The sequence below is a fragment of the Solea solea genome, chromosome 6 (assembly GCF_958295425.1).
Source record: "Solea solea chromosome 6, fSolSol10.1, whole genome shotgun sequence".
Lineage (NCBI taxonomy): Eukaryota > Metazoa > Chordata > Actinopteri > Pleuronectiformes > Soleidae > Solea > Solea solea.
Genome location: NC_081139.1, coordinates 7,373,375 through 7,385,949, shown reverse-complemented (window position 1 = coordinate 7,385,949; position 12,575 = coordinate 7,373,375). Strand labels below are relative to the sequence as shown.

General features: G+C 38.0%; 2 protein-coding genes across 2 annotated transcripts in view; both read left to right on the top strand.

Moving 5' to 3' along the window:
* The window catches only part of smarcd1 (SWI/SNF related, matrix associated, actin dependent regulator of chromatin, subfamily d, member 1), a 14,407-nt gene extending 9,446 nt beyond the window's left edge, over positions 1-4,961 (top strand). Inside the window, exons 11-13 of the mRNA XM_058632239.1 lie at positions 807-929; positions 2,541-2,642; positions 3,464-4,961. Of these exons, the coding sequence (XP_058488222.1) occupies positions 807-929; positions 2,541-2,642; positions 3,464-3,517 (279 nt within the window). The 3' untranslated portion in view covers positions 3,518-4,961. The remainder of the gene's footprint in view (positions 1-806; positions 930-2,540; positions 2,643-3,463) is intronic.
* An 823-nt stretch (positions 4,962-5,784) lies between these two features.
* Positions 5,785-11,940, top strand: LOC131460877 (glycerol-3-phosphate dehydrogenase [NAD(+)], cytoplasmic-like). The gene is made up of 8 exons (XM_058631746.1): positions 5,785-5,938; positions 8,131-8,308; positions 8,391-8,531; positions 8,645-8,783; positions 9,773-9,885; positions 10,035-10,271; positions 10,374-10,480; positions 11,334-11,940. Exons 1-8 carry the CDS (start codon positions 5,892-5,894, stop codon positions 11,428-11,430), a joined length of 1,059 nt encoding a protein of 352 aa, XP_058487729.1. The 5' UTR covers positions 5,785-5,891; the 3' UTR covers positions 11,431-11,940.
* The last annotated feature ends 635 nt before the right edge of the window (positions 11,941-12,575 follow it).

The window sequence follows — 12,575 nt, the reverse complement described above, 5'->3', positions numbered from 1 at the left end:
TTTTCTAAAGTGGGCCCTTGAAAGGGTCCCTGTGGAGTTTTCTTTTTAAACAAAGCTTGTGATTATATTCACAATTTCTTAACACATTGTGAATTAATGTTTCAGAATATAATGCAAGTGTCTTGGTATGAGAAAACAATAATAATTTAGCTGTTAGTTTTTCAAAGACAGTCTCTGCTCTTTCAAGATTCTGTATCAGTCTCAGACAGGGTTGCTGATTACTTAATGCTTTTATTAATAAAGGAAGTGGTTCCAGGTTGTTAAGCAAGTCATTTCTCTGGTGGTATGAGAATAAAGAAAAATGTTTCTGAAGATGAGCAGCATGAAATTGTGCTGTGTCTTGCAAAAGGCATGAAGAACATTAGAAATGGAAATCAAGAGATTCTGCAGTCAGATTAACCATCATTAGGCAGAAAAGCCATTTGATACACATTTCCTTCCAAATGACCAAAAGGCTGCTTAATACAATTGTGATTATAATGGATGTAGAACATGATCAATGGAAGCTGAGCCACGTGACTCACAGTAAGAAGATTTGTATTCACTTCAAAAAAGCACTTTGTTCTCCCCCACAACCCCACACATACAACATCTCACCCTCATTCTCCCATGTGTCCTCCATCCACTGTTGAGAACGGCATGCTATTTTGACTTAACAGTTGTGGAGCCACTACTGATTTACAAAAACAAAGAATTGGGCTTAGTGCTGAACGAAACCTCAATCTGTTAATCTGTAATTTAGTTTTCTATGATGTGCCATTTGATGAATTATCATTCATTATCCTTCTCTGTTTAACTCTCCACAGATCCATGAAACCATCGAGACCATTAACCAACTGAAGACCCAGAGAGAGTTCATGCTGAGCTTTGCCAGAGATCCTCAGGGCTTTATCAATGACTGGTTGCAGTCCCAGTGCAGAGACCTCAAGGTCAGTCTGTCTGCCATTACTTCAAAAGGCACTTGTATATCTTTCTCTTCCACATTCAGTCACACGTCAAAGTTATAGTCAGTCAAGCTTGCGAAATGTTTTCATAATGGAAGCAGAAATATGCAGTTGTGGTCTCAGTCAATCAGGAAAAACAAGCACCTTTAAGTCTGAAAGTCTTTTGCCTGAATCTTCAGCACAACGTCCCATAGAGATCAGGCTGATGAAAAGCAGTCATACTGGTTTCTCCACCATCTCAGCGGCTCAAAGTGCTTTTACAACAGACTTGTGGTGTTTTGGGTTGAAGGCCTGACTCGACATTTTTGCTTCTCATACTGGCTTACCCACCCAGTGTAAAAAAGAACATTATACCAATGGGTTCTTTGTCTTTAGCCATAACATTGTCAGAAATGACTGAACTAATGGAATAAGACTTCTGTTGTTGTTCTCAGTGTTCTGTAGATGAGCTGAATGAGTGTCCGTAATGATGTTGACTTTTTAATTAAACAAAGAATAGCACAACTCCATAAACTAAAGGCTCGGGGCAAATTAATAGTCGCAGATGTCGGTGTTGTTTTTTGCATTCTGTGCACAGCACGTGGATTTGATGTCTGTCTGTTCAAAATATACACAACCTCATCTGTAAGGATGCAAAAATTAAATGTTCAGCTTTTCTTGATATAACAAAGAAATCATTAAGACAAGACATTTGAGAACTGACAAACACTGGTCAACATTTTCTGACATTTTAGGGACCAAATAAGATTCTAGATTAATCGAGAAAATAATCAACAGATAATTGATTAAGCAAATAATTGTTAGTTGCAGTCGTACTCTACTCTTCTGTTAAGATCCTGATTGATTTGTTTTTTTCTTGTTTTTAAAAACAAAACAAAACAAAGCCCCTTTGAGGTCTGTTATTATTTAGACATGGCAAATTAAACTGACTTGACCTTAAAAACCCATTTGAATACCATAGCTAAAAGGATATTTTGTATCGGTTATTAAAACACATTGAGTGTAGGGGCTTCTTAACGGAATCATAATAAAGTGATGCAAGGTGCAAAAGTGCATGAAACAGAAACTGCATCTCTCAATTCTGCACTTGGGAAATCCGTCTTGTAGATGATTAATATCAGGGCAAGTCTGATGTAAGTGTACATGTTATTTAATTTATTAACTGCTACATCTATTAACATCTCTCTTATCATACATTCTGATAAATGCCAGAAGCATAAACATGTGCTCTGGCTTCTATGTCACTGTGACATTGATAGAAGCGCAAGGCTCAGCTGCCAACTTGTGTATAAGACGGGAGGAAAGCGTCAAAGCAGCATGTGACAGACTTGTCAGACGTCCTTCTGCCAATTAAGTGCTGACCAGCTGTCATCCACCTGCACCATTTAATTCGCCGTGAAATTTAGGGACTACAGTCCAGAACTCACTAGCAGTAGCTTTTCAGAAAATTGTGTCGATATGTTTCTTTGTAAGAGCCTGTGTTTGGTCAGTCATTTCTGTAGATGTTATTTATCTGTCTTCCAGTTTTTTTTCTTCTTTGATTGAGGCTTAAGGCTAGGTTAAAAAAAATAATAATAATGTGTTTTCTGCAAACAGACCATGACGGATGTGGTTGCAAACCCAGAAGAAGAGCGGAGGGCTGAGTTTTATTATCAGCCATGGGCTCAGGAGGCCGTCTGTCGCTACTTCTACTCCAAGGTAATCTGTCTTTTTGCTTTTATTCTCCGTCTTTCTTATTGTTCCGTTTATGTTCAATCCTTTTAGTGCCTTCATTCTACTAAATTATTTGAGCTATTAAATAGATTGCCATGGAATTTCATATAGACATTTGTATCCTCACAACATGAATTCTAATTTATTTTGTTGCATTTATTGAAGCATGTTTACAGTTTGTTCAAGGTTAATATCGACAAAAAGCTTGTCACATGAAGGCACTTGTAGTGAGAAAGAAAGAATTTTAAATGAGGAAAAACCTCAATGCTTTTCATTCTCGAGCTAATGCCTACTTAAATATTTATATATAATCAGAATAATGTTATATCTCTGTCTATAACAAAGGCATCCCATGCTTTCCTAAATAACTCCAAAACATTAATAAGTGTAAACCATTTTTATGTTAAACTCAGAAGATATAATCCTAAAAATAAAAGTCTTAATGGCTCATGTATTAAAACCAGCTGTCTGATAATAAAACAAGTATTCTACCTCCGTCATTATTTTCTTTACCACCAACACAAGGAAGTGCTTCTCTGAGGTCATAACATGTAGAACGGCTTTGAGTGAAGGTCAACAAGTTGGAAGTTACTCTTAGTTACATTGCTTTACTATACATAGGTGTCTTTTAATTTTTATATAATCCGTGCAAGAAAAACATATTTGCATTGGCACAAGTTTTTATTTTTATTGAAAATGAACTGAATATATTTACAGTCACATTGTTGATGTTTAGCATTAAATTTCCTTTGGTCTTAATTTTATGACACTCATCGCTGACCTTCACACTTTGAAATGTCTTTCAGGTCCAGCAGAGGCGACAGGAGCTGGAGCAGGCGCTCGGTATCAGAAACACCTAAAGTAAAACAAAAAAAGGTCTACAGGCAACAGACGTTCGTGTGTGTGTGTGTGTGTGTGTGTGTGTTTTGCACACATTTGTGTGTGCATATGTGTATGTATGCGGGGCATTCTGACTTCTGGCAACTTAGAAACTGACAAACCTATTAAGACATAAATATTAGACGGTTTTACTGTTTTATATAGGATTTTATTTCTTGATTGAGGCTCGACGGCTACTTCCACACTTCTGTTTTTGTTCCTGCTTTTCTTTTCTAGAGTTTCATAAGCGCAATGCATTTCCTCTTGCATGTGTACGCCTTACTTGGAAGCATTCCTTTTCATTTAAATGCATTGTGCCCACACAAAGGCATAGACTGAACACAAAAGAAATGCAGAGAGCAGATTGGACCTGGCAGCCCTTACTGCATTTTGACGTAGAAACAGATCAAATCTTTAAATTGGCTGGAATCTGTAGATTCAGCCACTACTCTTTCTCCCCTGCTTTTGGAAAAGTAAATTTACATTTTACACATCTAACTTGGCCCCAGCTGCTTGCCGTTCAGTTCAATATCAATTATGACTGTTTGTTATCAGTTGCATTGCTCACTGTTTTCTTTTTTTGGGGGGGATTTGATATGAATTTGACTTTCTTGGCAGAATATACATGGCTGTGGCAGTTTTTTTTGTTTGTTTGTTTTGGGGGGTGGGGGGGATTGAGTGCCATTTTGTATGTTTATTTTCTTTATTATCATTGATCTTTGTTTTGTATATGTATTATACCAGTACTTGTCTTGTTAGATAGTACAGATTATTAAGAAAGTAGCTAGTATGAGTACCTCTAGTCTATATAGTTTTGTAAATACTGAGCAGAAAAAAACTGAAAAATGGATGTGAAGTAAAATTGTATCCCTTATCCTGGCAGATCTTTTTCTTAACTCTTGTCTATGCTCAGATAGTTGAAGCAGTATTTATAATAATCAGCCCTTGCTCTCGGAGCACAGTGATTTAGCTCTCTACAGTGGAAAGGTTTAAGTCACATACTGTATGACGACCCACTGCTCTGCAGGGCAAAATGCACACCGCGTTGATGTTTCCTGCGAGCTGGGGACAGTTAAATCTTCTGCCTTTTTTAGTTATGTGTATTTTATTCATGTGCAGAGCAGCTGGTAACACTTGAACACACTCTGTGTCACATGTGGATGAGCACATGTAAAGAGTACTTGCTTCTCCGGTCACTTTGCTGAAGCTGTGGCTGAAACACTCGCCTGTGTGCATTTCATTAATAAAATACACTAATGTGGGTTTGGGCAGGTGATTGATTTGAAATGAGTTGTGGGAGCCTCTGGGGTATAAAACACAACACTGGTGGAGCTGTAGGATTATTTGAATCTGCAGACTTTTTCATGGACCAAACCTATTTTTCTGTATGTTCTTATGTTATAATAAAGAATTATGTAAAATGTACCTCTGTTTGAATGTTTTGTTTTCTCTGGCAGTGTATTTTTTATTTTACATTTATCGTATTTTAAAAAATACATTTTACATATTTTTTTATATACATGTATGATATACACCTACATAAAGCCTAAAGCCTGCTGCCAGTTAGTGGCTGGAGGCTTAAATACACGACTACAACACAAAACCAAATATTACTAATAGGGTTAGGGTTACAGTGAGGTTTTAGTCAGGGTTAGGTTAAGGTTAAAGGCTTAAGTTGTGATGTTAGGGATAGGGTATAGATCTTAGGTCTATGAATGTCTTTACTGAGATAGCTGTACAGAAATGTGTGTGACGGTCTGTCGCAGGCTGTGAGGACAATTTCTGATTCAAACCAGTATTTGTGAGGACATTTTGGCTAGTCCTCAAAACGTTAGAGGGCGTTTAGATTAAAACGTTTTCGGGTTTAGGTTAAAGGCTGGAGTTGTGGTTAGGCATTTAGTGGATATGTCGATAAAGTTGTGTTTAGGCTGTGAGTGTGTTCTTGTATTGTTCTCTTTGTGAGAACCAAAAAAACGTGTTTACCATAGGGGGTGAGGGACATTTTGGGAAAGTGAAGACATTTTAGCAGGACGTCAAGTTATGTCACCCCTTAAATTTGTTTATTTGAGGGTTGAGACTTGGTTTTAGCGTTAGGCAGTTAGTTATGACGGTTAGGGTAAAGGGCTAGAAAATGCATTGTGTCTACGAGTGTCCTCACTACGAATGCAGCGCAAACACACGTGTGTGTATGTGTGTCGGTCACTGAGGGGCGACAGAGCAGACCAATGAAGAAGTCAGGGAGGGAGGTCCGGAGCCTCAGCTCACTGTGTCGGATATAAATACACTTGGTCCCGGCTTAATAATTCAGGTTCTTTCCCCGGCAGTAGCAGCACCTCCGTCTGGAAGCTCACACACATGATGGCAGCGCCGAAGAAAGTCTGTGTTATTGGCTCTGGTAACTGGTGAGCACAGGTTTTATGTGATTTTTCTTTTAAAAACTTCAGTGTGTGTTTGTGTGTGTGTGTGTGTGTGTGTGTGAGAGAGAGAGAAAAAGTGCAGTTGAGCGAACAAGAGTTTCATTATCACTCTGTCTAAAGTTTTACTTTTCTTCTTTTTTTGTCTTCAGAAGATTCTTAGGTTCTATTCTTAGATTGTCTTAAATCTCTTAAACTCCTGCCTGCGGATAGAAATGTGCTCAGTCACATCTGACCTTTGATGCCTCAACGCTCCAAAACCATTATTATTAACTTTATCAAAGAAAAGTGCACCTGATTTCTATTGTAAAATCAACATTGGTGCTGAATCAGCCTTAGCGTGGTATTGATGTCCCTCAGCCACTGTGACCTTTGAGTCAGTCTAAGGAGGGAGAAGTACTCAGATGTTGTACTGGTTGAGGAAAAAGTGCTAATACCACACTGCAAATGTCAATGCATGTCAATGTCCTGCAATCAAAACTGTAAATGTCAGCAGCATAATGTATTTAAGCATCACAGGTAAACAAACAACAACAACAAACTAACAAATACAGCAGATTGGCACCTGATGGTGTATGCTATTTTATACAGGGGCGTTTCAAGGGACTTTAGATGCCCCAGGGAACATAGGACATGGGGGCTCTATATCAAACTTTGTTTACTGAGACATAAGAGCACTTTATGACTGTACAGTAGAATTTTGATAATGACGTTTATTTATAAATTAAATGATTATCTTTTGGTAAGGCTATCATACTTTAAAAAACAAGGAGGTTTGTCTGTCTGTTTGTACGCGGCACAATTTAAAAAGTAAATGACTGATTTTGAATATATGAATTCAGAATTAACCTTGTAAGATAAGATAGACTGTATGGGAAACTGAACAGCCTTGGTGGAGGATTGCGCTCTCTGAGAGTTTTCACTAAATTCAATTTGTTAATCAGTTCAAAGAGGAATAGAATAAAATAGGAATATATCTAAGAAGATATTTACACAAGATTAAATATAAGATTAAATTCAGCAGCTCTCGGCGATATCCCGCTTGCTTGTTAATGCCATAATGCTGTAGTAGGTCACTAATCTATGAGCATGCATCATGTTTTCTTTGTAAATCTTCATATTTTAAATAACTGTCAAGGTATAACTGATATCTTATACTGACTTACTATACTTAAATATCTTAATATTCAAAACCCAGTCTTTGAAAGGGACTCTCCTCGTGTTGGTATTATTTCTCTATTGTGCAGCAAAGCATCTGAAAACTTTTGAAGTCATGTGACATGACTCGGATACATACAGCTGATCACCAGTGAGTAGACCCTCAAATGCATCATTGTTTCTACCTAAGTAATTGATTATTGTTAAAAATAGGACATTATTAAGCATTAATGACATGTACAGTATGTCCACACACAACTTAACTGCATAAGGAAACCAGCAGTAGTTGCTGAGAAAATCAAAATATGATGTAAAATCAGTCATATGACTGGTGGATTAGATATGGTCGAGATGAGCTGCTGGAGTTTAAACAGAGCATCAGAATAGACAGGAATGAGTATTTAAGTGATTTTAAACATTTTAAATATTTTGGTCTGAGTATTTTCAGAAACTGCTGATCTGCTGGGAATTTTCATTCACAACCATATCTAGGTTTTTACAGAGAATGATTCAAAAAAGAGAAAATATCCAGTGTGCAGCAGTTCACTGGGGGGAAATGCCTTATAGATGTCAGAGGTCAGAGGAGATTGGACATGATGTTAGGAACGCAACAGTATCTCAACCCTTCATTACATCCAAGGTTTCTGAATGTCAAACCTTGAAGTAGATGAGCTACACCAGTGTAAGATCACAGCAGACTCTTTATTAGGTACATGTAATACCTAAAGAAGTGGCCAGTGAGTGGAAATGAAAGTCACTATTTGGCAGAGAAGTATCTGCAAATCAATTCTCAATTTCCCAAACCCATTATCTGGACAATATGACAAATTATGGCTCCCTTTTTCCCCTTTTAAATACCCACGGGACCAAATTGCAACTGATATATCCCTAAGGTTTATTACGAAATATTTTCAAATCCATTTATCATTTACATTTCACAGGTAAAAACATTAGATCCTTATCCATCCAACCATTGTCCCGACACCAGAATGCTCAGCCAGTGTTTCTCTTCATGTTCACAGGGGCTCTGCCATTGCCAAGATTGTGGGTGCTAATGCAGCCAAGTACGACCAGTTTGACACCACAGTGAACATGTGGGTGTTCGAGGAGACAATTGGTGGCCGTAAACTATCAGAAATCATCAACACAGACCATGAAAATGTGAAATATCTTCCTGGTCACAAGCTGCCCCCCAATGTGGTAAGCATCAACAATATAGTACTTTTGTATATTAAAATAATTTCAATGTTTTGAAACTCAATGTAATTTCTCTCTTTTTCAGTTGGCTGTGCCAGACTTGGCTGAGTCTGTGAAAGGGACGGACATCCTGATCTTTGTGGTCCCTCACCAATTCATTCAGAGAGTGTGCGACACCATCAAAGATCACATTAAGAAGGACGTTGTGGGAATGTCTCTTATCAAGGTGTGACGTCTTCCTTATTGAATGAAATATGCTGCATAAAAAAAGCAAGGTCATTGATGAACAAGACACACACTTTTGTCATGTTGAGTTTTGTCCTTGTGTGTCTCGCACAGGGTATTGACGCAGGTCCACAGGGTCTGAAGCTGATCTCAGAGGTTATCCGAGAAAAGCTGGGCATCACCATGACGGTCCTGATGGGAGCAAACATCGCCAACGAGGTTGCAGAGGAGAAGTTCTGTGAAACAACCATAGGTAAAATGATAAACTCACAAAATTGTTAAAGTAAATAGAGGAATATAATGTATCTAAGATCCAGTGGTTACATGGTAAATGCTATGATAGATTGTTTTACTTGAACCGAATATCTAGTTGGGATGGGACAAATCCAACGTCACAAACTCGAGTATCTACAGATACTGATATTAGTTCACTACAGTCATTTTAGACCATTTATGAGCTATGAAGCTGTTAACAACACATGTATACTGAGTCCTTTCAAAGACATACTTCTCCAACTGTATAACAAATATTGTTTTCCTAAAAAGCTTTTTTTTTTTTTTTTATATGTATGATATCCAATCCAGTGATTTTGACTTCTAGGGGTCTCCACCTGAAAGACCAACTGTGATTAGTACACAGTATACAATGGAGTTATAACGTGATTTTTTTTTTTTAGATGATTTTAACAATAGTTGTCTCCCCTGGAATCATGATATTTCTACTAGCTTGATTAACATTAACAACCTAGAATTGGAAGTTCTGTTTGTCAGTGTTATCTGCAATCCAGAGTTTTCATTTTCATTTTCATTTGAAGGCTCATATTTGTGCCATGTCCTGTTGTGAGAGGCTCTATTCATCTTTTCTTACAGCACAAGCTCAGTCAACACTGCATATTTCCCACTTTATACTGATTGTATTAATTTTATTATTGGCTGGCACAGCTAAATGTTACAGTTAATTTAAAAAGCACTCTCCCATTCATCAGTTTAGGTAAATGTCAGACTTGTGGGTTATTGTCCCAAGAAATTTACATATGAGGAAAGGGAAAATCACAATTATAGATACTATCGAATTACGATACTCATAGAGTCACAATAATCAGAATCACAATACAAAAGTACCGTGATTCAATCGCATCATGACAAAAGTAGTATTAGTATACAACATTACCATGACAAAAGTTATATTGTCTGTTATTGTGTACATTTTGTAATATTTAAACTGATTGGTATTTATCACAGGGTGCAGGGACAAAACACACGGGCCCATGTTGAAGGACCTGATGCAGACCACCAACTTCCGTGTGACTGTGGTGGAAGAGTCGGACGTTGTTGAGATTTGTGGTGCTCTCAAGGTCTGCACATAAAGTGAATGTATTTGTATTTTTGTATATAATATCATTCCTTGTTCATGCCTTGTTAACAAACAATCCTGTTAGAAACAGTTAGATTCCCAGAGCAGGGCAGTAACAGCCAGATCGCTCCTTATTTTTTGTCGTTGCAGAACATCGTAGCAGTAGGAGCAGGTTTCTGTGATGGCCTGGGGTTCGGTGACAACACCAAGGCAGCGGTGATTCGTCTCGGCCTGATGGAGATGATTGCCTTCGCCAAGTTCTTCTGCACAGGCTGCGCTGTCTCCCCCGCCACCTTCCTGGAGAGCTGCGGCATTGCTGACCTCATCACGACCTGCTATGGCGGACGCAACCGCAAAATTGGGGAAGCTTTTGCCAAAACTGGAAAAGTACGAGACGCATGCACCACTTTCTCTTTAGTGATGCAGTTTAAATATTGTATTACTCCCTTGTGAAAACGATGATGTAAGACCACGCATTTATGTGTACAGACCATTGAGCAGTTAGAGAACGAGCTGCTGAATGGACAGAAGCTTCAAGGACCAGCAACTGCAACTGAGGTCCACCAAATCCTGAAACAGAAAAACATGGTGCAAAAGTAAGTTCATCTCAAATTCTGTCCATAATTATTATGGTTGTTAGCATTTAGATGAAGATAACTTTAGGACTTGTGTCATGCAGCTGAAACAGTGATAAGCATTGTTACACTATGCTGTTTGTTTGTTGTTTTGCTTTGCTTGCACTGTTTGCAGCAGTAATTGTAGAGTCTTAAACTTTCAAAGTAGCAGCACAAATGCTCTCCAGGCACATCATCAAAAGCCAATCAAAACTCTGTTTATGCCTTTGGCCAAACACTTCCTTTACAAACTGAGGTCTCGGACAAGACTGATAGCCACCTCCAGCCCCCAGTATCAGGCATGCCCATCAATTGTTAAAGTTATGCATATGTGTCGCTCCCCCTTTATTTGTTGAATCTTATTTGACAAAACCATAACTTATTAGTAAATTCTAGACACCTTCAGACAGAGTCAGTTTCAGATGTCTGTGCTAAGCTACTGTATATAAAAAAGCTAAGCTGAGAGATGTAGTCTTCCTTTTTGTTCCTGCCATTAGCGTTCCACTCAAACCTCTCTACTTCACCTTATGATTTTTATTTAATTATTTTGCTGATTGATACAGTTTCTCTTAGATTTAAGTCTGCTCCACACCAGAGGATAATTGGCCACATTTCAGCCATTATGGTTAAAACATTGAAAACAGGTTCACAAGTTTTTTTGTGTCTGTGGTCTCCCATGTTTTTAAAATCAAGTCAGATTTCAAAATCCTCTAGTGTGGGGCAGGCGTTACTGTTCAAGAGATTTATAACTATGAAACATATACATTTAAATGAAATTAATTTTAGTTGGGTAATTTGGGTTCTTTTGAAAACCATTCTTTCTCTTCTCCTTCAGGTTTCCTCTTTTCACTGCTGTTTACCAGATCTGCTTCAACAGCCACCCAGTCACAGAGTTTATCAACTGTTTGCAAAACCACCCAGAGCATATGTAAGAGGACTGACGTACAGACTGGTGAATGGATGGAAGACGGGAAAAGAACTTTTACACTACAACGCAATATAGTGGGTTTATAGCTGAAGACTGTGCCTTATCCTCCACTTCTCTCTTAAGTCTTGAACAGAGGAAAGGGAGGGAGTTGCCTTCCATCTACCTGAGCTGCTGCGTTGACCTACTATTACTACTATATTACAGAAGTAAGCTCTCACTTACGCATTACAAATGTTCATCACAGATGTTTGCATTAGTCTTCCAAGTCTTAAAATATTCAGGAATTTGAGTTACACTGCCTTACACAACGCACAAATCCTGACCTGAAGGTTTTGAAATGTTACATCATTTCTTGGGTCATGACTTGCCTGTTCATTGGCAGGTATTTAAAAAAAAAAAAAAAGAAAAAAGGAAAGGAAATGATCACACAACACTCATCACTCCCACTGAGTCCCAAGATAAAACTGACTATAGAGCAAGATTTATTTTGGAATAAATTATTGTTTATCATTTACTTTGTGTCTGTGTTGTCTTTCTGACTCGCATGCACTCATACACTCTCTGCAGCAGCAGCAGCGGCAGCCTCACTGTCACTGTAACCTGACCTGAGCTCAGCCAGGCTGCTACTCTAAACGTTTCACCTTTACCATTTTCTCCTTCAACCCTTCTTTTAAGTGCACGTCCTGCCTCAGATGCAGTCATCCTAATGGATGGATTATTAGTGATACTAACGTTGGACATTAATTCAAACTTTTTCTTTATATTGTGCTTTTTAAATTATTTTATTTTGTTGTAATTGTTTTGAAAACACATGTGGGACTTTGTGTTAAATTGTAAGAAGCCATTGTATCTTCATCATTCATCTCCTCACTGCTCAGTTGAGACATTAAGCATATATATAGTAAGAGCATTAAATTAAAGTATGCACTAAGGATTGTAATTTATAACATTTTCTCTGATCTCACACATTTTTAAAACTCATTCACTCAGACACGTTATTCACTGTGAAGTAATTTACCCCTAGTTTAATATTGAATTCCCCTGCTGAAATCCCGCACATACTTATTGAGTCAAGTGCCCGGTCCGATTTCTAATAATAACATGCACCAAAGGAGCAAATGTCCATCTATAATTAGATGGTGGACAACA